Source organism: Anolis sagrei, chromosome 6, assembly GCF_037176765.1.
Source record: "Anolis sagrei isolate rAnoSag1 chromosome 6, rAnoSag1.mat, whole genome shotgun sequence".
Classification (NCBI taxonomy): domain Eukaryota; kingdom Metazoa; phylum Chordata; class Lepidosauria; order Squamata; family Dactyloidae; genus Anolis; species Anolis sagrei.
In genome coordinates this window covers 76,393,870-76,421,357 of record NC_090026.1, presented here as the reverse complement: position 1 = coordinate 76,421,357, position 27,488 = coordinate 76,393,870, and the positions used below count along the sequence as shown (strand labels likewise).

Genomic DNA, 27,488 nt, shown 5'->3' with positions numbered 1-27,488 from the left:
ATAAATAAATAAATAAAGGTAAAGGTTTCCCCTTGACATCTAGTCATGTCCAACTCTGAGGGGTGGTACTCATCTCCATTTCTAAGCCGAAGAGCTGATGTCTGTAGACACCTTCAAGATCATGTGGCCAACATGTGGCCAACATGACTGCATGGAGCACCATTACCTTCCCGCCAAAGCGATACCTATTGATCTACTCACATCTGCATGTTTTCGAACTGCTCGGTTGGCAGAAGCTGAGGCTAACAGCGGGAGCTCATCCCTGGATTCCAATAGTGGAACTTTTCATCAGCAAGTTCAGCAGCTCAGTGGTTTAACCCACTGCACCACCAGGGTCTCCATTTGTTAGTCATGACTAAATAAAACTCATACTACTACCCATTACTATTATTACAGAACAATTATATTCATAACCCTCCAGATTTTGAATAAAAAACTGTACCTTCCTCACAGATTTTTATAAAACTCATTTCAGATCATGCTACCAACCATGAGGCTTTATGCATACATTCTGAGGTGACATCTTCTTAGCATTGCTTTGAATCTTAAAGTCTCAATTAGTTCTTTTCTTCTATGTCATGGTCCCGACAAAAATAATTCCTTCCAACTGCTGTTCGCACAGATAGGAAGCTACAATCAGACACTGATATCTTCAGTGACAATCTGAAATTAGTGTTAACTTTTTAAAAAGTCATGACACAAAGCTACTGACACTTGGGAAAGGAATGAGAAAATAAAAAGGAAATGTGCCGAGTTTGGTATAGATGAACAAGACAGTCATGGAGAGGGCTATATATAATTTGCTTTGTGGATACTCCACTTTCACTGAGATAACAGATCTTTATTTCTGTATTGATTACTATAATGTCCCCTCTCAAAATATATAAATATAAAGATGAGATCATGATTATGTTTTAGCCCCAATGTAGGAAATGAAGTAATATTAATAATTATCTATTCCTTAATCAAAATCAGTTTTACCTACAGTTTAAAAGCTATATTGTGGGAAAAGTAACAGATCAGTGAGAATTTTGTCCCAGTTTCTAATGGCCCAAAGTGTTGTGGAAGAATTATTCTGTATGGAAAAAAGTGAGTTTCTGTACAAAAGTCAGGATTATTAATGAAAAACGCTACACATTTTTCTCTTGTCAAATAATACCCCCATAACAAATTGGGGCACTCAAATACATGGACAATACTACCGAGGAATATTTGTTTTCTCTCACAGTGGGGCCCAAACTAGTGTAATTATTTATCTTTGCATACAAGGACAACGAAGGGAGGTAGATTTTTTTCATGAAAGCAACCAGGAATATAAAAACAGAAAAATCAAGGGGGGTGGGTGGGTTAAGTGACAGAAAAAGCAAGCAAAACTTGTCCAATATAATTAGCTTCAATGTGTCTGAAAAAGGAAACCGAACATCAAGATTCCAGAATAGCTCTATCAGTCTCAACCATAACCAAAACATTGTCCTGAATTAATTGGAAATCTAAAGCTTTACATCTACGTAGGTCTGGAGGACTGGTCATGCCAACTGTTAAAGGTATCCAGTTAGTTTGTATATACCATCATGATCAATTATATCACCCTGTTGTTCTTGATAAATGCATAAAATCCATATTCAATAAAATTGAACTATCTTTACTTTTGTGAGACTTTATTGACCTTATCATGTAGTCTGCTTCCATCATGAAACAATTTATATTTGACACAGGGAAGGTATTTCCCTATTGAATTCAGCAGTTCCTGTAAAAGGAGCTACATAGCAAGGAGGACATAGCTTGCAAATTAGATATGCTTTCAGCAGAAGTGGCAAAATTCACAGTTTGAACTGCTGACACTCAGGCTGAAAGGCAATTAATCAGTCTTTAATAAGCATGTTTAGAGTCAATAAAACGTAAATTCAAAAAATGTGCTGCAGTGACTTTCCGTTTTAAAATAAACAGGTTTGAATGTGTGGTTCATAGCTACACCTACTGGAAAAGATAAATACTTTAATGCTATTTACATAGAAATGCATAGAAATTTGACACTGGCAATTAAGATAATTATACACTATTCACAAGCATGAATAACAACCATCCAACCTTTTTCTCAGAAAAAGGGAAACTTTTCGGAGGAAAGAATTTGCGGTAGAGATGTAGACTATAATGAAGCAGTCCTTCCAACTGTAAGGTCCAAACAAGTTTCTATTGATACCACTAAAACAAAATTTCTGTATACATTAATAATGTCTAATTTATCTTTTCTCACATGTACTAGTTTTGATATTACTTTTTAGGAGTAGTAATACTGCCAGTCTCCAAGATGAAAGCTAACCCTGCTCTTCCTCTGTTCTCACTATAATTTAGAGTAGGGGTCTTCAAACTTTTTAAGCAGAGGACCGGTTCATGGTCCCTCAGACTATTGAGACACCAGACTATAGTTGTTTTTTTTTTAAAAAAATAAACAAATCCTTAGGCACACTGCATATATCTTATTTGTAGTGCAAAAATGAAAGAATACAATACTGATGATAATAATAATAATAATAATAATAATAATAATAATAATCTTTATGTATACCCCACCCTATCTTCCCAAGGGGACTCAGGGCAGCTTACAACAATATAAGACACAGTGGCAAACATTTAATGCCAGTTAAATTAAAAAAACAGCTTAAATGAACATGACATAATACATTTAACATATTAAATCAATTAAAACTCTTAATATCTGATTAAATAATTGGGGTTGAGATGGTATACAGCGGATTAACAAAGTCAGATGTTCAACAGGGCGGGCTGTATATAAAAGTGAAATTAGTCCTCCTCCTCTCCATAGACTAAAGTGCATAAATGCGTTTTAAAAGCTTCTTAAAGTAGAGGAGAGAGGGGGCCTTTTTTAATTCTTCAGAAAGGGAGTTCCAGAGTGGTGGTGGTGGGTGATCATGGAGAAGGCCCTCTCTCTCATTCCCACCAGCCAGGCGGGACTGAGAGGAGGACCACCTCTGTCGACCGCAGCAGTTTTTCATAGCCCGAGCCTGAACTGTTTTGGGCTTTATAGGTAATAACCAGCACTTTATATTTAGCCCAGAAGCAGACCGGCTGCCAGTACAGCTGCCATAACATAGGAGTCGTCTGCTCCCTGTATGACACTCCAGTTAGTAATTTGGCTGCCGATCTCTGCACTAGTTATAGCTTCTGAACTATCTTCAGAGGTAGCTCCACGTAGAGTAGTCCAGACAGGATGCAGTAGTCCAGACAGGATGTAACTAAGGCGTGGACTACCATGGTCAGATCTGGCATCTCAAGGTATGGGTGCAGCTGGTGGACAAATTTTAACTGTGCAAAGGCACTCCTGGCCACTACTGATACCTGGGGTTCCAGGGTCAGCAATGAGTCCAGGATCACCCCCAGACTGCAGACCTGGGTCTTCAGGGGGAATGCGATCCATACAACACAGGCTGTAATCCCATACCCTGATCTGTCTTCCGACTGACCAGGAGTACCTCTGCCTTGTCTGGATTTAATTTCAATGAAGAAAATGGAAGAACAATTTTAACCAACATAAACTTACCAGTATTTCAGTGGGAAGTGTGTGTCTGCTTTTGGCTGATGAGATAGCCAAGTTAATTAGGATTGTTGTTATATGACATGACTTTAAGTCATTTCAGACTTAGAGCAAGCCTAAGTCTAAAATTTAGGGTGGGGGAACAGAGGATGATGGCAACAGGTCAATGACCTTGGAGGGCCGCATCTGGCCCATTAGGTTGGGAATCCCTGGTTCAGAATGTGTTGCTGTGTGTTGGGCTATAAAAATCCACATACTTCACCACCGAGTAATCAAAGTGTGCTACTAAATGGGACCAAAACAAAGACTATAATAAAGTAATATCAATTACTTCAGGTACCTCCCACTGAAAAGAATTCAGATTTATGTAATTTAATGTGCTCTAAAATGCAAAGTTTTGACCAAACTTGGTATTTACACCTTGGTGGATATCCCAAATATTTGAGCCCATTACTAAACTTGGGCCATTCCCCTCAGAAAATTGCTATTTCTGGTCCATTCTGTACAAAATCTAGTGAGAAACAAATTTTAAGAAATGCATATATTACCAGACAAGCGTATGTTTCACCCAATTAATAGAACTACAAGCACAACAGGCAATTGTGTGTACCTTTCCTGGTCTAATATGTTTTTGATGAAAGATGGGGGAGATTGTGACTCTGCCCACCAGGAAGGTATGATGCATTTAGTCACCAGTGACACCCTCTGTCCAAGAAAAATGGCCACGTCTCCCTTCAGAGATTAATAGAATATCAAATTAACAGAAAAAGGGGGACTAGATTCTTATAGCGGTGCAGCTCAATTTACCTAAAATATGTGGCAGCTCTTGCACAATGTGACAGATGAGAAGGCCCAGACATTTTGACAGGTATTCATTGCTGCTTTGCTGTTCTTTTCCTGGCATGGTCTTTCTGCTGTCTCTTTCAATATACATCACCAACCTACACACAAAGAAGTGTAAAAGATTACGCTATATGATAAAAAATGGCATGGCTGTCAAAGGACAGGTGGGCGTATTCAGACTTACCCAGATAATCATACTAAGGCTAAGTCAAAAAAAGTTACATCAAAATGTATGCTGAATTTAAAATGTCACAACTGTGGAAACCTCATGGATGTGAGTTATTTCAAGAACAGGCTAACTCTGCAACTTTAAGAACCAAAATCCTCTGAGATTAGTTCCTGATGATCTATACTAAAACGCAGCTCTGCCTAATTCAGTGAATTTTGCAGGTGCCTCAGCCAATGTTGCATTCTATTCATACCTCTTCCTTCTTTCATCTTTTTCTTACAGTGGAAAATCCATTGAGGGGGAAAAAGATGGAATAGCTCCACAGTGCCTTCTAAGTGCTAAAATAAAGAATTTTCCATTTGAAAACATCTATAAGGGCTCAGGGCTATGACTTCCTTCATTAAATAACCCTTCGATAATGTGGTTGTTGAAAATGACAACTTTCTTCAAGCTTTCTCTAGTAATATGTTTATCTATGATCCTGTTGCTTACTGTTTCCTGTATGTATGTTCTGTCATGTCCCCACATGAGAAGCTGGGGCTCACAGAAAGGAGCTCACACTGTCTTGCGGATTTGAATTGGCAATCTTCAGGTCAGCAGTTCAGTCGGCACAAAGGTTTAACCCATAGCATCACCACCGCTCCATGTCAAGCCGAATGAGAAGCAGCTTAGGGAACTTGGTTTGTTTAGCTTGAAAGTTAAGATGACATGATAGCCATGTTTAACAATTTTAAAAGACTTTATATTGAGGAGCAAGCTTAGAGCAATGAATTCTAACTACAGAAAAGAGTTTCCATCTAAATGTCAGGAAGTACTTCCTGACAGTAGGAGCTGTTCAGTAGTGAAATACATACTCACAGAGTGCAGGTAAGTCTCCTTCTTTGGATGTTTTTTAAACAGAGGTTGGATGGCCATCTTTCAAGAGGTGGTTGGAGATTGGTCTTTTCCAATTCTAGTATTTCTATTACTCTATTATTTACCTATCTCATTGTCTATCTGTTCAGACAGAAGAGCCTGAAAAAATTATCTAATTTTTCGACAAGCAACTGCTACTGTTGCTGATTGATTTCCAAGAGACTGCCCATGAGATCATATACATTTTTGGATTTTCCAAATTGAGATTCTGATATTACACAAGAGAATCAGATAGTATTGGAAGAAGTCTGTCTGGGAAAAATCAGGCTGGTTTTTGAATGGAATCTGAAATTAATATTGTTGCCAGTATGCATCCATTACAAAGCCTCTTCTATTATTTTGCCTCTTAATATCTTGTCTTTATAGCTAAACATCTTGTAGAATGCCTGCTTCATTGGTGGAGATTTTGTTAATTCCAGTCACAATTTTGTGTAAATCTATCTCCTGGGAGAAGTACAAAAAAGGGGGAAATACTTTTCATCCTCTTAGATTTATGGAGAGCACATGGTGCCTACAGAGTGTTACTTCTACTCATCTTGACTACACTTGCTTGTTATTGTGAGAATCGTCTGATACAGAACAAAATAAACTGCTCTATATTGACTTAAAAGAAGAAATCAAAACATCTTATTGAGAATCAAGGAAACAAGCCTTCAAGTGGCTGGCAGCATTTTCTAAGAATCAAGACATTTATTTCTCTTCATACTATCTGCTGTTGGGCAAATATTTCAATACCTTTTGTGTATCCTTACCACTCTCTTTTCTAAAACCTTTGAGATTTTTTTACTTCTTGTTCCCCAGCTTCACTCAAAAAGATAAGCCAAGTTTCTATTTGTTTGAAAAACATATGGGGGAAATGTCGTGCATTCAGAAATGGTAAGAAACAAAAATAGACAATAATAGGGGAAGCTGATGCTGAAAAGAAAAGTGGGAGCAGAAAAACCATGTTTTGTTTAAAAACGTAGTAATTCACCAGGAAGATAAACAAAGGAAAAACAGATGTCTAACAAAGAGGACAGAAGTAAAAATAGTAACAAGCTGGTGCAGGATAAATATGCTTCAGGAAAAAGAGAATTAAAGAGCATTCAAGAACCCAGATCAATAAGTTGCTTAAGAGAAATTTCAATTTATCCATCATCATACAGTAAGATGATCAATGCAACCTGGATTAGCATTTCAGAACATATTGGAAAAGCTAGTTCTGTAACTTATCAATAAATCATATCACAACTTTGTAACTAAATTATGGAGAGGCCAGATGTATTCTATCTGCCTACAAAAGTTTCTTGAGTAGTACAGAATCTTTGTCTTAGATATTAGATAAAGTCCACTTTGCATTTTTCATTCCTGTTTTAAAACCTCCTAGTTAATCATCTACAGCCTCAGTATTGTAAGCTAGTAAGATATAAACATGATAGAAATGGCAGAGAAAATCTGAAATATATACACTCTTGGGTTCAATTATAGTTTTAACACCACCTTACCTTGCTTGACAGCTCAGAAGTAGCATGTCTTTGTTATTAATTAAAACTTGTAACAGGACCAAAAAAGCCTTTGCTCGTATAAGAGAGGAAGGGCTTTCAAAGAGTGTAATAACTGTAGTCACAAAGTCCTGGAGGGAAGGAAGAATGCAAACATTATTTCAGTAAGGGGAACATTAGAATCCAACTTATTCTAATTATTTTGAATTGGAAGACTGAATTTCTAATAATTTGATGAAAGGAAAATCTATAAATATATAAATTTATGTCACAAGTCAACTGATTATACCAATACTCAAATCCATCCCCTACTAACTGTAATATTGTGTGTTCACAGCTTTTTTGTCTGATGGCTTAGCTTCTGCTTTGAGATCTCTTACTTATGGTATTGCTAATGATTTAATTTTTTATTTCAATTGTTATATTATTGTTTTATCCCACTCCTACACTCCCTTCCTTGTACATGCAATTTATTTAGAATACTACAGAAGTTCCATTTCAAATATCAGTCTCAGTCTTAATTTTTTCACTCCACATCTCTCTAAATAATTCCCAACTTGCTAATAATTTAATAACGTAGAACAGCGGCTCTCAAAATGTGCTCCGCAGAGCCCTTGGGGCTCTACGAAGCATACTGAGAGGCTCCATCGTTCCATCTTCCTCCTCCCTGCCAGAATCATTTTTCCGTCACTTTCATTACTGCCCAAATCCTTTCCCCCTTGCCTTCCTTGCTTCGAAAACCCTATTTTCCACCCACCACTCAGGGGGTGCTTTGATTGTGCTTTTATTGCATGGCAGAAAGGAGTTGAACTGGATGACCCCTGAGGTTTCTATTACTACTACTACTACTATTACTACTACCACTACTACCTCAAAGACTGAGTGGCCATCTCTTGGGGGTGCTTTAATTGTGCTTTTTCTGCATGGCAAAAGGAGATTGGACTAGATTTCCCCTGGGGCCTTCTGCTGAAATACTGTCAAGTTTATGTTGGTTAAAAATGTTCTTCATTTTAAATATTGTTTTGTAATTTCTTTCCCTTTTTTTGCACTACAAATGAGACATGTGCAGTATACATAGAAACTTGTTCATTTTTAAATTAGTCCACACAAACTAATCTCCACCTATCTGTCACTGACCCAGCCCATGTCATATTTGAAAAAACAATGCGTCTAAAATTGTCTGTGGCAGACACATATACATTATATATAATAGAATATATAAACATTTATTGGGGCTCCATGAGAACCTTTTGCTTCAAAAAGGGCTCCAAGTTTGAAAAAGTGTGAGAACCCCTGACCTAGAACAATAAAAGCAGTATGAGAATAAAATCTAGTGACTTGGTAAATGAACAAAAATGAAGCAGCATATGGAACCACCACCCTAACCTCTTGCTTTACTTTTTTAAAAGCAATGGTTTATTGTTTATATCAGAAGTTTAGTAGTCTCTGGTTTTTTTTTGTAAGTTTAAACTTTTGTGACAGTTTTGGATGGTAAGGCAAGATATATATATTGTCGAAGGCTTTCATGGCTGGAATCACTCAGTTCTTGTGGGTTTTTTCAGGCTATATGGCCATGTTCTAGAGGCATTTCTCCTGACGTTTCGCCTGCATCTATGGCAAGCATCCTCAGAGGTGAGACCTCTGGCCATATAGCCCAAAAAAACCCCACAAGAACCAAGATATATATGTTTCAGCCAAACAACAAACTTTATGATCATGTATTTCACATGACCTTGGGGCAGGGTTCAGGTTTTCAGATGTAGGACGGCAAGTCCCACAAGCCTTTATTTAGCATAATCAATAGCAAGACATGCTAGGAGCTACTATGAGGTTTCCATCCCTTCTTTACACATTACTGCTTCTAATAATAATGATTCCAATTCAATCAAGCCTTCAAGACACATAAACATGCCACTCAACCTTAGTGTGGTATTTTAATGTCTACAACAGGAAATTTATGAATATATATTTGTAAGAAACAGCCATTCAAATCAAACCTTTTCTTGAATTAGCCTTTGCAAATGGATACCACATGACAACATAGCAGAGAACATAGTCATCATGTACTGCTGAACTTTGCATATTCCAGTTGCCAAGGAGTGTATCACAGCTGGCAGTCCCACTTTTTCAATCACACTCTGGAAGGCACTTGGTGAGTGATGAGTAATTTTGCATAATGCCTTTATAAGAAAAAAACAAACAAAAACAGAGTAATCCGGGAACTGCTGGCCATTATTAAGTAGGTGTCACCTGAAAACTAAAGTCCTTCAAGTTCTCATACATCAAGCATAGCAGTCACCTTGTCTCCTGAATATACTCATCCATTTTCTCTCATTCCACAGTATCTAATGATGATGAAAGCTAATAACCAGAGAAAGAGGTAAGCAGTATTTGGAAGCAGGTTGCATAAATTCTCTCTCTCATAGTCATTTCAACAAAACAACAGGATAAAAAGCCAGTGCAAAGGTGATAAGCAGACAAAATTATACAACATTGTGCTGTGTAGTCAACATGCAAGTGGTACTATCTGATGGGAACAGCTCTTGTTAAGCAAGTGATAATGACAAATGCCTAGAGATATTAAAGACCTTTTACTGGGCAGAACTATTTTGGAGTAAACATTTTAAATGCTGCTTTTATTTATTTGATGCTTTAATTATTTATGGGCCATCTGTCAGGGGTGCTTTTCCTGTATGGTAGGGGTTGGACTAGATGGCCCATGTGGTCTCTTCCAACTCTATGATTCTATGATTCTATAATCTCCACAGTTGTCTACAGAAAGACATGTGAAGACATTCGGAGTTATTTCAAAGTCAAACAACTTTGCACTAGTATATAGTATTATTAAAAAAACACACGGACGATAGTGTAACATGTGGTTGATAGTTCGTATAAGAGAAAAATATTTTTGGGAGAAGGAGAAACAATGAGAACTTCAAGTTCTGGGGAGAAAGGTTTAGCACTTTCTATTGTCTTTGTATTATAATTAAATTTGCATCCATTTATATTTTCTCTGGGAATGCCACTAAAACTAGTATATGCAGGTGACTACCCACTTGGGCAGCCAATCTTCTATTACACGTTGGTGCATGTGAAAGAACAAGTTGCTTACCAGTAACTGTGGTTTCTTTGAGAGATTGTCTGCGAATTCCCACATATATGTTATATGTGCCTTGCACTGCATCATCCATGGAACTTATATAATTAATCTAGAGAAGGTTCTAGAGCAGTGGTTCTCAACCTGTGGGTCCCCAGGTGTTTCGGCCTACAATTCCCAGAAATCCCAGCCAGCTTACCACCTGTTAGGATTTCTGGGAGTTGAAGGCCAAAATATTTGGGGACCCACAGGTTGAGAACCACTGTTCTAATTATATAAGTTCCATGGATGCTGACACAATAGCCCAAAAAACTAAGGGCAGGCAGGATGTGAATGAGGGGAAAACTGGCAGGGATGTGTGTGTTCATGGATAAGCACTCAATGAACAACAGTTACTGGTAAGCAATCTGGGTTTTTTTTTCATATTCTCTGTGGTTCATTCAAATGGGAACTAAGCAAGAAGGACAGAGTGTTGTGCCTTCAGATAAGATAGGAATACAATCCCAAAAGGAGCATCAACCTGGGAACTTCCATTTATCAGGTGGTAAGAAAGGCTGGAACCAGATAGTCAACTCTGCAGACTTCCCCTAGAGACACTCTACCCAAAAAGGCAAAAGGAACAAGAACAACATGCTTCTGCTGAAGTCAAGCAACTGTGACTGCCATTTGGCAAAAATCTGAGGGGTTGTTCAAAGGGCAAAAGGAAGGATTCAAACCTAGTGTGCACACCTTCCCACTGTGAAACAAAGTTAGCATCTATGAAACAGATAAATCAAGGATACAGTCTGAAGAGTTTATATTTCTCCTTGGTTATTTCTTCTTTTTTATGCTTATGCTGTTCATCTCACATGAAGGTTCCAAGATAATCCATTTGTATGAGTCACAAAGACCACAAAAGTGAAGCCCATTCTCTCTATTTGCTAGTAAATATGCAGGGCTATGGCTTCAAAGACATTGTGGTGAAGACAGACACAGCTGTGTTACGTATCTTCAGGAAATAAGTAACCATCAAACTTGGAAGGATAAACTATGTTTGACTTGTGAAATTTCATGGAATTATTTCTCATTTCTGCCACCACCAACATGGTAAAAAAAATCAATCCCTTTAGAATGCACACCTGTGACACATACCTGAGGCAGGTTATGCTTCAAGGCAAAAAGAAGGAGTTGTAAGACATTTTGGCTTATCACCCACGACAGATAAGATTGTAGAGGGCAGTGATGTTTGCTATATGACCCACAGGCAGCATAGCTCATAATTCTGATATAAAGAAAGTCCTTAATATTTGTACTAGATTTGGTGTTACTATTGAAAAGAAATCCCAACATTAGCATGGATTTTTTCAGACAATATATAAGCTATTTTACATGTTTTCCCAATAGAAAAGAATAAAAATGCACAGAAATTATGCTAATGAAAAACACAATAGTGTAAACGCTGTCCATCATGGAACTAACTTCTCAAAGTAGTGGGTGTTGGTACTCCTGGGAGGCAAGGAGCCACGCTAAATGTGCCAAGCACTTTAAATTGATGAGGGGAGCCTACTGGGAAGCAGGAGTAGTGGCAAATGACAATGACAGTGTACTTGGCTCTGGTTATTGCTATACAATGGTAAACAACTTTTAAATATCTTTTACCTTGAATACCCTATGATGACACAATCCAAAAGAAAAAAAGTTAAACAAGACTCAGAAGACCAGAACAAAGGACAAGCATGAATAGCTCTGTGGACTTCTCAAAAGAACAGGGGGAAAACTGGGGAAACTGAATGGAATTGTCTTAACCCATTTCCTCTTGGTTTTTTCCCATCTTCTGGGATGGCCAGCCATTCCATGTTCTTGCCGCGTCAATGTCTGTTTCCCTCCCACTTTCTCCTACTTTTCTCTATCTGGAGTCGAGTAACACCTGACTCCCGAAGATGGGTTTAGGACTCAGTTTCCAAGTGTTATGGAAACTGAGCCTAACGGAGTTCCACCAGAAGTGCCCTTACGTCATGTCATGGCTTCCGTGGGACTCCCACGGGGCTCCATTTTTGAAGCACATGGAAACAGCGCTCTAAACCCATGGGATGAAGTCCTTAGTCTAATGACACAATTGAAGTCAAGTTGTTGACGTGCTCAGATGTTAAAGAAAAATCCAAAGCTATATAACTCACAAAAGGGAAACATGGGATGTGAGAAGAATGAATCGAGAAAGCTAAACATTGTAAAAAATGTGAAAAGAAATATATAAATATTGCAATATTTGAGATGAACGAGTGAAACCAAAACATGACATACTAGTGATAAAAAATGAGTGGAGTGCTAAAGAAGAAACAGACAACCTTGAACACATAATCATACGGATGATGAAAACAACAAACAGGACTCAGTTTCTGCCCCAAATCACTATAAACCTATTTTCATCCCCACTAAAATAACACTGGCAAACTTGTAAAGCATTAAAAGCTTCTGTGTACATGCCAGTTTCATCAATAAGAGTGGGTTGCATAATCAAGCATATAGCAAGAATGAAGGAATTAATAAAACCTGCTCATTCAAACCTGTGATTATAAATGAAAATTTCAGAACAGGCAGTCCTGTTCTGACAGTTTATATTGGTAAATATATTTATAGCCATTACCCCCCAATGGTATTATCAACCATTGTTTAGGTTCCTCCTAATATAATCTTTTCTATCTTGCTAGCAGTCTACTTTTTAATTATCATTCAGACCTATCACTCAGTGTTGTAGACTTGTTCATAAAGTTGACTTTTTCATCCCTTTACCATTTGCTGTCTATTAATATACTCTTCACACTGCTTCTATGGGAAGATCAAAAGACCTTAAATCACCAGTAAATTAAGACTAATGCTGTATCATCCCAGTAATGATAGTAACATCTCATCCGAATGAAAAAATAAAATAAAAACCTAATATGATTTTGAGCGCAGACTGAAATGAGGTGTACATCAAACTGTCCAGAATGCAGTAAATTCTACAAAGGGGGAAAAGAAGATCATTGCTCAATGTTATAAGTAACATTAAGTAAACAAACATTTAGTATAATAAAATACAGGGGAAATTGTAGTTCATACACATGTGAGAGAAAGATAAACATATGGCAGAGCAGTCTCACTTAAGACCTTTTGTTTCAGCAATTCAATCAAGCCTTCAAAGAAAAAGATAAAGGAGGCAGTGTGGATCAAGCAGTTGAAACCAGATATCAATATTATGAAGGCATTATAACAAATAATGTTTATCCATACTGGATGTTAAGGACAGGTGCTGTAAATAAAATGATTTCCCTTCTTTAAGTCTGATTATTGATATCACCGTTGTTGCTGAAGTTAGACTATGTGTCAAAACATGTTCGGGTTTATCTTACCTAATAAAAATCCTTTGACATGACTTTACTGGGTAATTTTTGTTTGTTTATTTTTATTGGAAAACTGGAAATAGTCAGTTATCTACTTCCAATTTTGTAAGATGCATTTGAGGGTTTTTGATGGGCATGGAGGAAAAAGGTGTTGGGGGGGGGTGCATTGCATTGAAAAAGAAATGCCCTTCCCAGTGACTTCCAAGAGCAGTAGTATTCATCTTTGTAAAAAAAAAAATTGAAGGGACAGGAGGGGCATGGAGGCACAGAAATGGTTTGAGGGCACACTGATCCATAAGATTTATGATTCCAACTCCCATTTTATCCTGTTATTATCCTAAAAATATTTTCCGAATGGAAATTAATATTTTAATCAGGAATCACAGTTTTTTGGTTAATATTAACTATATTAATTTATTAGACAGCCTTTCCTTAAAAGGTTTAAATCCTGAAATATTTGCCAAAACATCATCTAAAGGTAGCTTTCAGGTAGCTTTCAGCATGGTCCTGTGATCCCCCAAATAAATGAAATTCTTCCTTCCCTTTTTTTCTTTCCAATCTGTTGTTCTCTGTTATTCACATTTAATACCACAAGCTCCTTGGAGCAGGCATTTTGTAAACTGCCATGCACCTTGATGGCACTCAATGATGAATAAAACTTCTTGAGATCTGTGAACTTTGATTATAGTATAGCATTTTAAAAGACACTGAAATATGAAAATTAGAAACTAGACATGAACAACAAAATCTTACCGAAATAGCAGTTATTCTCAAAGAATCTATGGTTGAATGCGTAAAGAGAAACCACAATACAGGTCCAATTTCTCCAGTAATAAATCCTTGAGCATGAGAAGAGACAGTGGAGCACACATTTTCAACAATCTTTGCCGCTATGTGGTTTACAATGCGTTCTTCCTGGAAAGAAAAAAAATGATTTTTTAGTCAACTGTCACTGGTAAAAGCTATAAAGAAACTAAACACAAAAATGTAACCGTTGTTAATTGATTAAGTTGTTAATAGATTTTCCATAACTATGATTATTTATTAAAATTATTGTTTATTTATTTTTTATCACAAATAAATTACAGTGCTTCCTGCAGTGACATCTATATTCTTAAACAGCACCTGTTTGGCAGTAGCAAGGAAAGAAGTTCATTACCGTATATATTTACTTAGGCGATCCCTCGTAATCCGAGGATGATGGTCCTCCAAGTGTAGTATCCTGGCGGTGGGTCCGTAGGTGACTGTGGAGCCCTAATCTTGATCTGTATCTTCTCCCACAGTGAGGGCATTGGTTTCCAGGTGGAAGGCAGTCCAGGTCGGGGTTGGCTTGATGCGCCTTCCTCTTTGCACGTTTCTCTTTTTTGCTCTCTACTCGTGCCTCTTCAAATTCTGCAGCACTGCTAGTCACAGCTGACCTCCAACTGGAGCGCTCAAGGGCCAGCCAGGGCTTCCCAGTTCTCAGTGTCTATGCCAGAGTTTTTAAGGTTGGCTTTGAGCCCATCTTTAAATCTCTTTTCCTGTCCTCCAACATTCCGTTTTCCATTCTTGAGTTCAGAATAGAACAACTGCTTTGGGAGATGGTGGTGGGGCATCCGGACAACATGGCCGGTCCAGCTGAGTTGATGGCGGAGGACCACTGCTTCAGTGCTGGTGGTCTTTGCTTCTTCCAGCACGCTGACTTTTGTCCACTTGTCTTCCCAAGAGATTTGCAGGATTTTTCGGAGGGAGCGCTGATGGAATCGTTCCAGGAGTGTGACGTGTGTAGACTGTCCACATCTCACAAGCGTATAGCAAGGTTGGGAGGACAATAGGTTTACAGTATATGATCACAGGACCACTAACCCAGTAACCTGATCTCAAATTGTTTTTTTACTCCTCATTTTCTGTAAATGACATTGTATTTTTTTAAAAAAAATCAGGAAAAGCCTGAATCCAAGTGCCAACTGCTCCGTCTCAGCACCCACCAAGGGCCAAATAGTGCAAATAACAGGAACAAGACTTTTATTTTAGTTTAGCTTGTGCACTGATTTGTTTTGGCCATTTCCCTTTGGATAATCTGGCTGGTCCGGCTTGCTCAGGTGGCCATTAACAGCAAGGGCTCAGTCTCCACGTTTTTCAGCCCCAACAAAACAGTAGCTGTTGAATCTGGCTGTTTTCAGTTGCAAGTGGAGTGTGGGAGATAGCCGCTAGAAGTGGGAAGCCTCCTTAAAATGACTTGGAAAGAGTGTATGGTGTGGTTCAGGCCCGGGAGAGAAAGTGTGTTCAGGCCTGCTTGCAGCGCCTCTCCTCTAGAGAAAGTGCAGGCTTGGGAGAAAAAGCTTGGCTGACTGCCTGCCTGTACCACCTCTCCTCTAGAGTAGAAACAGCTTTAAGAACCCTCTTTAAAATGCCTTGGAAAGAAATGTTTTTAATCCAGGACTAGGAGAGAAATGCTTTTAATCCAGATCTTAATGAAGGATATAAAAACAGATAATGCCTAAAATGATGGGAATGGGAGACTGGGAAGTCATCCCCCATAATGAGCCGGATAGAAAACAAATCTTTCGGCTTCCCAGAACAAAAACAGATTTCTGTCCTCCTAATTTGGGGGGCTCCCGAAAAACAGATTCCCCCCCCCCCCAAAAAAAATCCAGGACACCAAAACAGATTGCAGTTTGCCTAGATTGCACAAGCCTAGTAAGAACCTTTTTTGGAGGTGTATCAAGGGGGCTAGCAGCACCTCTTTGAACCTTGAAGTGGCAATCTCTTTGTGAAAAATATGGTGGTTTTCAAGAGAGACTGGGCCGACAAAAATGAGTAAGGACATCCAAATATTCCCAATGGACAACCCACCTCTGATATCTCTAAGAATGGGATGTGCCATTATTTTTGTTTCACAAACATGCTGGACTTTTTCCTTTGACTACACTTTTGATAGGATAATGTTTCCAACAGAACTTGCCTACTCAGCCACTTGCTGGGAAACGGTGGAAAATATCCTTATAAAGCAGTGGCTCTAAACCTGTGCGTCCCCAGATGTTTTGGCCTTCAACTCCCAGAAATCCTAACAGCTAGTAAACTGGCTGGGATTTCTTGAAGTTGTAGGCCGAAACACCTGGGGATCCACAGGTTGAGAACCACTGTTATAATGGCTAAAAGGCAGTATTTAAAGAAATGTGTTCATTTCTTTCTCTGCAAAAATCTCTCTATAATTATAGTGATCAAGAGCTTCTGAAGGGTAACATCCATTTCTTCCTTTCCACTGAATGATTTGTGACCAGTATGTAATAAAATTGTTCCAGGGCAGGAATCAGAATTGCATGGCAAGTCACACTTTCTCAGTCTTAGACGAAGGCAAAGAACCCTTTGAATAAATATTGCCAAGAAAACCCTCTGATAGGTACACTTTAGGATTGCTACACATTGGAAACAACTTCTGTGTACAGCAACAATAGTTTATTCATGGATTTGAGAATAACCAATTATATCTGATATGATAGTCTTGCAGCCTTTCCTGTCTTGGGAGGGGATATCTCCAGAGAGGTTAATGTAGAAGATCAATATCAACAATATTACTGTTCTCATCACACAATTATATTGTAGAATATAATCCTATTCCAAGATAATATACCAAGATAATCAATTCAAAGTAGAAATCCAGTGTAGATTTCCTTCTCACACATTCATTGCAAAAAAACTGTTTGCAATATAAATGTAGACTGAACAATGTTCTATATAGAGATACATTTTATACACCAATGTTTTATATACTAATACTTTTATTTTCTAACTCGGTGTTTAGAATTGTTTTATTACCACATATTATATATTTTATATTTATTAACTTTAGGTGGGATCGGAAGAATGCCACTCTAGCCCCAGTTTCATATTTCCCTCTTTTTCTGAATACTTTGAGCTCTAGGGCTTGTGCTCCCTCTATTTTATCAGTTTTATACTTATTTATGCAATCCTTTTGACACAAAAAAAATTCTTTGTTTTTCAGTAATTAGGATTGAGCAAGTAGAGATCAGAGACCTATTCTGATATATTTTTTCTTATTCTTTTTTCTGTTCTTCTTTCTATTCCGTAATCTTATGCTTGCATGTTACTTTAACTGTAAATTTGACTGTGTCAAATAATAGTAGTAACAAAAGAACAACAACAACAACATAAATTCAACAAACATCCATGATTATGAATGGCAAAAAAATCTCTACCAATGTAGAACCATGATTTTGGTTACACACATTCAAATGTGTCCCTTGAGGTTTTCCTTAGTTTTGCGTATGGGAGCCAGTAATGACATGAAGCATGCCCTGGGCTGGATAACCACAGCATCTTGTCTGGGAAAGGGTCATGGATTGTCACTATGTTCTATCAACTCAATGAGGCTGTCAAACTAATTCAATTTGCTGCCACCTGAGCTAGGCTCACTTAAGCCCCTCTGGGACCTATTATCAAAGAGTGTAGAGGCAGGAAGATTATGCCATTTTCTGCTTAATTACCTCCCTGGAATGGAAGTCTCAAGTAAACTAATATTTAGTCTTCTGTACTTTATCATTTCACAAACACATGAGCTATAGTGAATCTAGAAGTAATGGTACAAGCTTCCTTAAACCTGTCCTGTACAAACTCAAACTATTCTTAGAGTTTGGTTTAAAAACTTACCAGAATTTTTCCAAAGTCCAACTACTTTGTACGAAGATAATAAAATATGGAAAATACGAAACTAGTAAGTTATGACAACATAAAAAAGAGGCATGCAAATCAGTATAATTGTGTATATTTTGCTTTTTGTTTATAGAGCTTTGAGATCAGCTGGCTGCTTTTCTCCTTAGTAAAAATTAAAAATAGAATTATTTAGTACTAGTAATATTTCTAAGCAACCTTCTACATCAGGGATGTCGAACTCATTTTCACAGAGGGCCATATCAACTTTATAGTTGCCTTCAAAAGGCCATTTGTAATTGTAGTCTCTGTTTAAGACATAAAAATTATTTTAATAATAATAATAATAACAATAATAATAATAATAATAATAATAATAATAATAATAATAATAATGAAGACTTTGGCACAAGCCAGTCAAGAAGGTCCCAATGGTGATCAGCACAATGGATGCAGTGCCTAAAGGCCTTGGCCCGCACTTAAACACAATCGGCACTGACAAAATTACCATCTGTCAGCTGCAAAAGGCCACCGTGGTATCTGCACGCATTATTCGCCGATACATCACATAGTCCTAGACACTTGGGAAGTGTCCGGTGTGTGATCCAATACAACAACCAGTAAAGTGATCTTATTTGCTGTATACTAATCTTGTTGTGTTTCAAATAATAATACATTTTAAATTAATGGTGTATCCTAATAAGGAAGTGACTTCATGGTTCCCTTTCTTTTGAGATGGCAGAACCAGCTACATATTTCAAATGCAATCACACTACATACATGCAACACTCAATTCCCTCTTTGTGCCCATGAAGGACCTCAGAAGAAAGATAAATTGAAAATTCTCTGATCTGCTGCTGAAACTTAGTGGCTAGCTGCCAAGTGCACTAACACAATGCAGTTGACTAACTCGGTCAACTACCTTGTTAATTGCCAGTCTAAATGGAGACCACACAGTCCAACTGACTACTCCATTCCAGGAAACTGGGGAGACAATCTGAAGTGCTTCCAAAATGAAGTCAACTGGAACAAAGAACTGGCTACTTCTCCCGCCACCACTACTGCCTGTGCTACTTTGTCATTTCAGTTAGGGTTCATGTGTTCCTTAGCTATTTTTTTAAAAATAAAGCAAATCCAGTATACATTGACTTTATTATATAGTAATTTTCATCCTAACCAATTACAATTGGAATGGATTAAAATTAATCACTTTTTTTAAAAAAAAAATCATTCTTAGTGGATTTAGGGGTACTTCATTTCTTAATAAAAACTAAAAGAAATGGCAGATGGTGGCTTCCATGTCCACTCTACTTTTTAGGTTGCATTTCTAAAAAAGTTACCCAAGGTGCTAAACCCTAAATAGGCTAAGATTCCTCTGGATTTACATGGTTTTTCACAATGTGGTCCTAATATTTCCAGATGGAAGGTGGTAATGGCAAGGGTGTACTTTCCTTTTGGCACAGTTCTACCTTTCACCCTGTATTTGTGCCTCCTCAAAATTCATAGTATTGTTCACAACAGATTGTTTCCAGTTAGAACACTCAAGTGCCAGGGCTTCCCGGATTTTGGTGTTTATTCCAAACTTTATTAGGTCAGCTTTAAGCCCATTTTTACATTTCTTGTTTTCCACTGGCATTCAATTTTCCGTTGAATTGTGAATAAAGTAACTGCTTTGGAAGATGGTGATTGGGCATTCCGACAATGTGGCCAGTCCAGCAAAGTTTATGTTGAAGGATCATCCCTTCAATGCAGGTGTCTTTGCTTCTTCCAGAACTCTAACATTTGTCCACCTGTCTTCCCAAGATATTTGCAGGATTTTTCAAAGGCAACACTGATGGAAGAATTCCAGAAGTTGAGAGTGACATTTGTAGGTGGTCCATGTTTTGCAGGTGTACAACAGAGCTGGAACCACAACAGCTTTATAAGCATGCATCTTGGCATTCTCATGAATGTTCCAATCCTCACACACTCTATACTTCATTAGAAAAAAATACTGCACTTGCAGAGCTCAGACGGTGTTGTATTTCAGCGTCAATGTCAACTTTTGTGGCATGGTGGTTGCCTAGGTAGTAGAAATGGTCAACATTACCTAGAATTACACCATAAAGCTGTACTGTTGACATTGCAGACAGATTGGTTGGTGCACTTTGGTTTTATCAACATTAGATGAGAGGCCAAGCTTTCCCCCTTGCCAGATCATCCCCTATCTAGAGAAGATTCAGCACTTCACTGACAGTTGCAAACATTTACTCAATTCTCATACAAGATTTTGTTTTATATCTACATCTATCTATCTATCAACAAAGAGCTGAATAGTTCTAATCAAAATTAAAATACAGAAAAAAAGGAATTTTTTTAAATGCTCAGTCCCAACCCCAAATGGGTGCAGATTGTTCTTCAAGTTATCCAACAATGACCATTCACAGTGAGTACCAACATCTCAATACTTTGGACTCCTTTCTCAATAATATGTGTGTCTGGGATTCTTCCTCCAGACATCTAGAGAACATAATTGCAACTTCGGCTGAATTTATCTTTCAGCAGCCACTCCTACATTTAGCATATGGAAGCACAGCCAGCCCTCCATATCCACAGATGCTTCATCCACAAATTCAAATGGTGTCAAAGCACACCATTTAACCATGGCATTGTACATAAGGGAACTTGAACATCCCCAGATTTTGGTGACCAAGGCTAGTCCTAGAACTAGTAATTAAATACGACTGGTTACAGAGATCAATAATCAATATTTTAAAACTGCAACTAATATTTTATTCAGCAATAGATTTAATTGGACAACTCTAGTTGGTATTGTCGAAGGCTTTCATGGCCGAAATCACTGGGTTGTTGTAGGTTTTTCCGGGCTATATGGCATGTTCTAGAGGCATTTTCTCCTGACGTTTCACCTGCATCTATGGCAAGCATTCTCAGTACCTCACTATCTCATTTCGACCTCACTACCTCTGAGGATGCTTGCCATAGATGCAGGCGAAACGTCAGGAGAAAATGCCTCTAGAACATGGCCACATAGCCCGGAAAAACCTACAACAACCCAATTCTAGTTGGAACTAAAACATGGATTTATACATATATACCAAGATAAATATCAACCCCTTTCATTTTTTCTTTCTGATACATAATCTTTCATTCTATTTCATTGTTTATTTTAGACACAAATCCAATAATAACAACTGCCCTATTATTCCAGAAGAAATCTGTCTTTTTGTCTCCTGCTGTTATCTTAAAATTATATTTCAAAGGATATAAATCTAAAGCTGAAAGTGTTTGCTTGATACATTCTCTACTTTGGGATGAGGCAATGGCAATTGACTTTTCGTAAATAGTAAATGCATTATTTTATCTGGTGATAATCCATTTTCCATTTTGAAAAATAATATACTTGCAATCTTGGGTTTTAAGTAAATAATTGTTGAAATCAGTACACCAAAATTAGTAATCTCTGATAGGACAAAACTCAAGAGAACGAATATAATATAAAAGGCATAATGTTTAGCTAGCAGAACAAAACAAAAAATTTAGAAATGTACAAATGTCAATTTGACAGAAATTGTATGATTTGTCAAGCACTTTTTAAAAGAATTATATAATTTTAAAAAAATATTGAGCAAGTTGATTTTATTTCCAAAATTAAACAATAATTTATACATGTGCAGCACACTAGAAAAAACATTTTTTGTACTTTGTTCTTCTACTGGCCATGGTCTTACAATTATTTAAATTCAGAAGCAATCGGTTGATAATGCTTTGGACTGCTGCAGGCTACAATTCTCACATAATGCCTAAAGGGTCATTACAATGAAGAAATTCTATTGAAAACAACAGAAAGCCTTACCCCTTCCCGAAGGCACCTCATTAGCACAGTGTAAGCAGCTGAAGGAAGGACCCAGCGTTCTCTGGAGTGCTCTTTTTTCTCCTCCTGTAAAGAGGAGTTGTGGAAGAAATGAAATGAACAGCACAAAAAAGGATAACCCCCATATTGCAAAAATTATAATTAAAAAAACATAATCTCTATGAAGTTGTTTGTTTTAAATTGTGCCTTTAATGTCTAGCGAATACCATTTTGAACCTCTGTGCAAGATGTTAACTTCTGTACAAATTAGCAGCTGTTCTGTCAGGTTTCCAAATAATGGGTGCAATACGCATTTCAGAGAAATCACTGAAAATACACATGAAATTATGACAATTAGATTACAGAATTAGATTACATTATGGAATGAGATTATGACACACGCTTTCTCTCTTTTCTGAGCATCACACTACATGTTTAATGTCGCTAGACTATTCCCACATACTAACCAAAGGCAAATATTTGAATCTACTTTTTCTTTTTTATAGTATGCAAAATGTCACATGATTTACACTTGGGTGTTACATACTTGGAATTGTGGTTCTCTGAATGGTCATTTGTGAACTCAGACAAATTGATTTTCTGCCTTATTTGGAGCACTCTAGAGCTAAATAGCTTTTTGGCAGAACATTGTCATCATTCTCCATCATGCATATTTCAAACCAATACACCTCCTGCGGTTCTTACTCTCCAACAAGTCCAAAAATTAACAGAATATGAGTAGATGAGAAATGGGGGAGTTGTGTAAAGTCTTTGGCTCAAGCAAATGGAAGACTAGCTACCTTACTTATTGGAGTCAGGAGATGACACGCTAGTAGTGAAGAAATAACAGAATGGATAAGACATATATCAACACATGTTCTATCTTACAACCTGTAATGAGCTACAAAGGTGGGTTGTTATGACTAGGTAACAGCATGGAATGAGTCTGGGAATTATATTTCTGCAATAAATGCAGTTCATGTAGTTATCACTGGTAGAATATGTCTGATATTAAGGGTAATTTGACCAGATTGCATGTCAAGGAAATGGTATCTGACATCCACATAGACTAGGGGTCCTCAAACTAAGGCCCAGGGGCCAGATGCGGCCCTTCAAAGTTATTTACCCGGCACTTGCTCAGGGTCAACCTAAGTCTGAAATTACTTGAAAGCTCACAACAATAACAACAATCCTATCTCATCAGCCATAAGCAGGCCCACATTTCCCACTGATATACTAATAAGTTTATATTTGTTAAAATTGTTCTTCATTTTAATTATTGTATTGTTTTAAAGTGTTTTTTTGCACTACAAATAAGATACGTGCAGTGTGCATAGCAATTCATTCATGCTTTTTTCAAATTATAATCCGACCCTCCAACAGTTTGAGGGATTGTGACCTGGCCCTCAGTTTAAAAAGTTTGAGGACCCCTGACATAAACAGTCTTTGAGAGGAGACTGGCATCCCCTTCCCTACACCACCACAGTGCAAAAAGAGTGAGTTCTGCTGTGCTTAGTGTATGAAACAAAGAAGGCAAGAGACTTACAAATGCCTAAGGAATGAAAAGATCCTTTTACACTATAGAACGTAACCAATGTAACGGCTACTAGAAAGGTGACATTGAAGTGTAACACTGTAGCTCTGGCATGATGAGAGGGTCAAAGGATTTGCCCATGAGTTGGGAGAGCACCTCAAATAGAGACCACAGTGGTACAAGTGCTGCAACCAGAGGATACAGATATTTCAAATCCTTGATGGATCTTTTCAGTGATTGATCAGCAAACAACTCAGGACTGTTAATACAGTCCTGCTGATAAAAAGAACTGGAAGCCAAATACATTTTGAGAGAAGAATAATATTTTAGTATACAGAAAGATAAAGAACTACAATACCACCAGGAGCTCAAAAAGCAGGTTGGGTCAGTTTGAGGAAATTTCTAGATTTTCTTTCTATTTGAGGGCAGAGAAGTAAAAGGTTACCAAACCACATTAACTATCTGCACCTCTATATCTTATGGTACAGAGGATGGAGTCTCCAGACAGACAACTTAAGGAAGGCCAAATTCAAATGATCTGTTGTGTTGCCACCTGGGGTCACAACAGCCCAGTGGTTCCCAACCTGTGGTCCATGGACCACCAGTGGTCCACAAGAACTAAAATATGGTCCGTGGCCTCACCATTACTACACCGTTGCAACAAGAGTGAGTGGTCTCGCAAAACCCTCTTATAGTGCCAAGGCTTAGTAAATATGGTTTTCTGTGGATGAGCAGATGGCAACTACTGGATGGCATATGTTCTGTATCAGAAACTAGAACTGATGGGGTCTATCCAATGCAATTTTCTGAATCAGCACCCCAGATAACCGTACCGAATCTAAAGTTGACCGAAAACCTTTTGGCACTAAAGTTGGAGAGTGATCCCTGGTAAAAAAAAAAAAAAGTTTGGAAACCACTGCAATAGTCCAATGACAAGGAAGATACGGATTTTCGTTATCAAGAAAAGAATGCTGCCTAGACCTCACTGAATTGCAAAGGTTCCTGATCTGGGAAAGAGTGTACAGAATGAGGAAAGTGTATAGAAATTCTCCCTTCATTTGCATCTCCACAAACATACATATCTTAACCCGTGTGAGCCACGCTGCACTGTGAAGAGATGCAAAGTTTTCCAACATGAGCAGATGCATCTGCAAGAATATTGTAGGCACATTTGTCTGTGGCCTATTTTGTCCTGCTCTTTGTATTTTCCAGAACATTGTCCATGCTGACAACATAGATGGGCATGGGAATGTTCAAATGGGAATGGGAATGTGAAGCAAGAAGCAGAGAGGATGTCTGGATCACATACCATCTTGTTTGTTCAAACAGTATGCCGCAGTAAAATTGTTGACAATCTGAATAGCTTTGTGCCAAAGAAAAGATCTGAACATCTCAATAGCCTTGAAAACAGAACTCTAGAACCCAAGTGTTTTAGACTTCAACTCCCAGAAATCCCAGCCATCTTACCAAATGTTAAGAATTGTGGAAACTGGAGTCCAAAACACCCGGAGGATCAAAGGAGGATCAAAGGTTGGGAACCACTGCATGGTTGGTGTGCTCTCTTCCAATTATATCATTGATATGAATTTTCAGATTGCCACAATGACACCTCACTGGTAGTAATAGTGACAATTGGTGGTCAAATCCCATCAGATACTTCTGATAGGTAACAGTTGCACACTTCCTCTACTGACAGATCCTTGCTTTGAGAACAGCAATTTCTTCACAGAAAACAACTACATATTTCAGTACATCTACTTTAATTTGGATTAACACAGTGGATTAATCCTAAACTTTGAAATCCGTAAAGCAGACTAAAGGACAGACTAGATACCTTAAAATAAGTACATGTTGCTCTTTCTCATGAAATAAAACATGAGTTATGCATTTAAGGATTGTAAGACCCTAAGAATTGTTTAGAATTGCCACATCGAATGAGTCTGGCAAAGAACTGTTTATCTTACCTGGCAGGCCACAAGATAAATCAACTCCCCAAGGGTAGGTAAAAGGCACTGTTTTAGTTTACTGTTCCTGAAGTTCTCCCTAATCAATTCTGTTAAGAGAGTGACTGCCTGTAACAATAATGACAACAAAAAATGTAATAGCAAAAGAGGAATGCAGCATGGAAAGTGGCAAACTCTCATTTTAACAGAAAAAAATGCAAAGGATTACAAAAACAAAACAAGCTTCATACAATGCCTTGTATAACTGATCATTTTATTTATTTATTTATTTATTTATTTATTTTATTTACTGTATTTTTAACCCGCTCTATCTCAACCCTGAAGGGGACTCAAAGCAGCTTCCAAATTGGCAATAATTCAATGACACAATAAACATAAACATACAAATACAATATATCAGTAAAAACAACCCATAAAAATCTCCCAGAATGAGTCCTCTGGAAGCATTGCTCATATACTGTTGTAGTTCAGCGTGTTGATAGAGTTGCTACTCCTGGTAGCAGGGTGGAAAGGTCTACTCAGGAGTCGGAGGGAGAACAGCAGCGTCAGCGCATTAGGGAAATCATTATGGCTCCAAGTGATACTAACACATTCCCAGGCTTCTCTGATTGCGAGATGGGGGATGGGGAGGTGAGCAGAGGTGTAAAAAGGGCTGCTCGCGAGCTGGAGTCTGAGGGGGAATTACAAAGGAAACGCATCCGGGAAATGCTTTGTGCACCAACAGAGGATGAAGATTTCCTAGGGTTTGAAAGGAGTTCTGGGTCTGGGAGTGATATGGAGGAGGAGGAATTGGATTGGACCCGTGTGCAACAAATAAGAGACATCTGTAACCAGCCCACCTCTAGTGAGGAATTTGAGGGGTTCACTGAGGATTGGCAGCCAGGCGACTCTTGGTAGGATCTAAACCTTGACAGTAATTGGCAGAGGTGGAGGGATAGGCACTCAGTTGCAGGGTTGGGGGCAGCTGAGAGTGATGACGAGAGGGTGGAGAGCTCATCAAGCTCTGAGGAGGAACTTTGAGATAAAAGTGGGCTCTGTTTGCATGCTAATTCGCAGAAGGCAAAGCGTCTTTATGTGACATAACTCTTTGTACTGCCAACTCTTAAATTTGGGTCGTGGGCTGCAGCTTTATGTGTTCCTGTTTTCCTGCTCCTTGGTGATTCCTGCATTCCAGCATTTGTTTTCCAACAGCTTGACTTCGGAACGGTTTGACCAATGCTTCTGGCTATCTGGACTTTGAACTCTAATTACTCTGTGTTTGAGCAACTCCTTGTTTTGGGGACTTTGTTTTTCTGTCTTCTGTGACTGTGTTTTTGTGCTCTACCAATTTTCAAGCGAATTGCTTAACTTTGAGTTTAATCCGGATTATTAGGCAACGCTATAATCTGGGTTATATTTTTGTTTCTGGTATCGCAATTTACTCCTGGGACTATTTGCACTGAAGTTAAGTGCTTTGAAGACTATTTTTGTTTAATAAAGCTGTGTTTTGTACTCTTACTTTGTGTTTGGCTCTAATTAAGGCTTCTGGGTCATGACATATACTGTGGATAAAATCTGTAGTTGAGGATGGTGTGTGATCTAAATCAACATTCCCAAACTGTCAATTTAAATAATAAACAGATAAATATGTCCCATTGTAATATCATTGCAATTTAAGTGATATAAAATTGTTTGGAAAAATATACAATTATGTCAAGCAGAGAATATGGGGTAAACAGAGCTACTTCCAGTGGTTAACACAATAATTCTTTAATTTTATTAAGGCTTACATTGGTTACTAAGTCAAGATCTTTCTCCAGTATTTAATCTTGATGTATAAGTGACCTCTAGTGGAGGTTTCTATAACAATGCAACACCAATCTGTCCAAATAATGTGGAATAGCCTATCAATTACTAATCTATTTGCTAGCAATTATTTAACTGAGACAATGGCAGAAATGATAAGATCTTGGAAATAATTTTGCATGGTTCATTCATCCTCATCTGCTGCTGTCCATGTGAAGTTCCTTCTGCTAAAAGAAGAGATCAGCAACTCTTCCCAACTGCCTTAAAACCTAAAGACCAGTAACTTTA

General features: G+C 37.9%; 1 protein-coding gene across 1 annotated transcript in view; it reads right to left on the bottom strand.

The window, feature by feature from the left end:
* ULK4 (unc-51 like kinase 4) overlaps positions 1-27,488 on the bottom strand; it is a 200,916-nt gene that overhangs the window by 150,900 nt on the left and 22,528 nt on the right. The window contains exons 18-23 of the mRNA XM_060781768.2: positions 25,416-25,523; positions 21,921-22,004; positions 14,171-14,332; positions 8,959-9,141; positions 6,965-7,092; positions 4,361-4,494 (exon numbers count right to left, since the gene is read on the bottom strand). Coding sequence (XP_060637751.2) covers positions 4,361-4,494; positions 6,965-7,092; positions 8,959-9,141; positions 14,171-14,332; positions 21,921-22,004; positions 25,416-25,523 — 799 coding nt within the window. The remainder of the gene's footprint in view (positions 1-4,360; positions 4,495-6,964; positions 7,093-8,958; positions 9,142-14,170; positions 14,333-21,920; positions 22,005-25,415; positions 25,524-27,488) is intronic.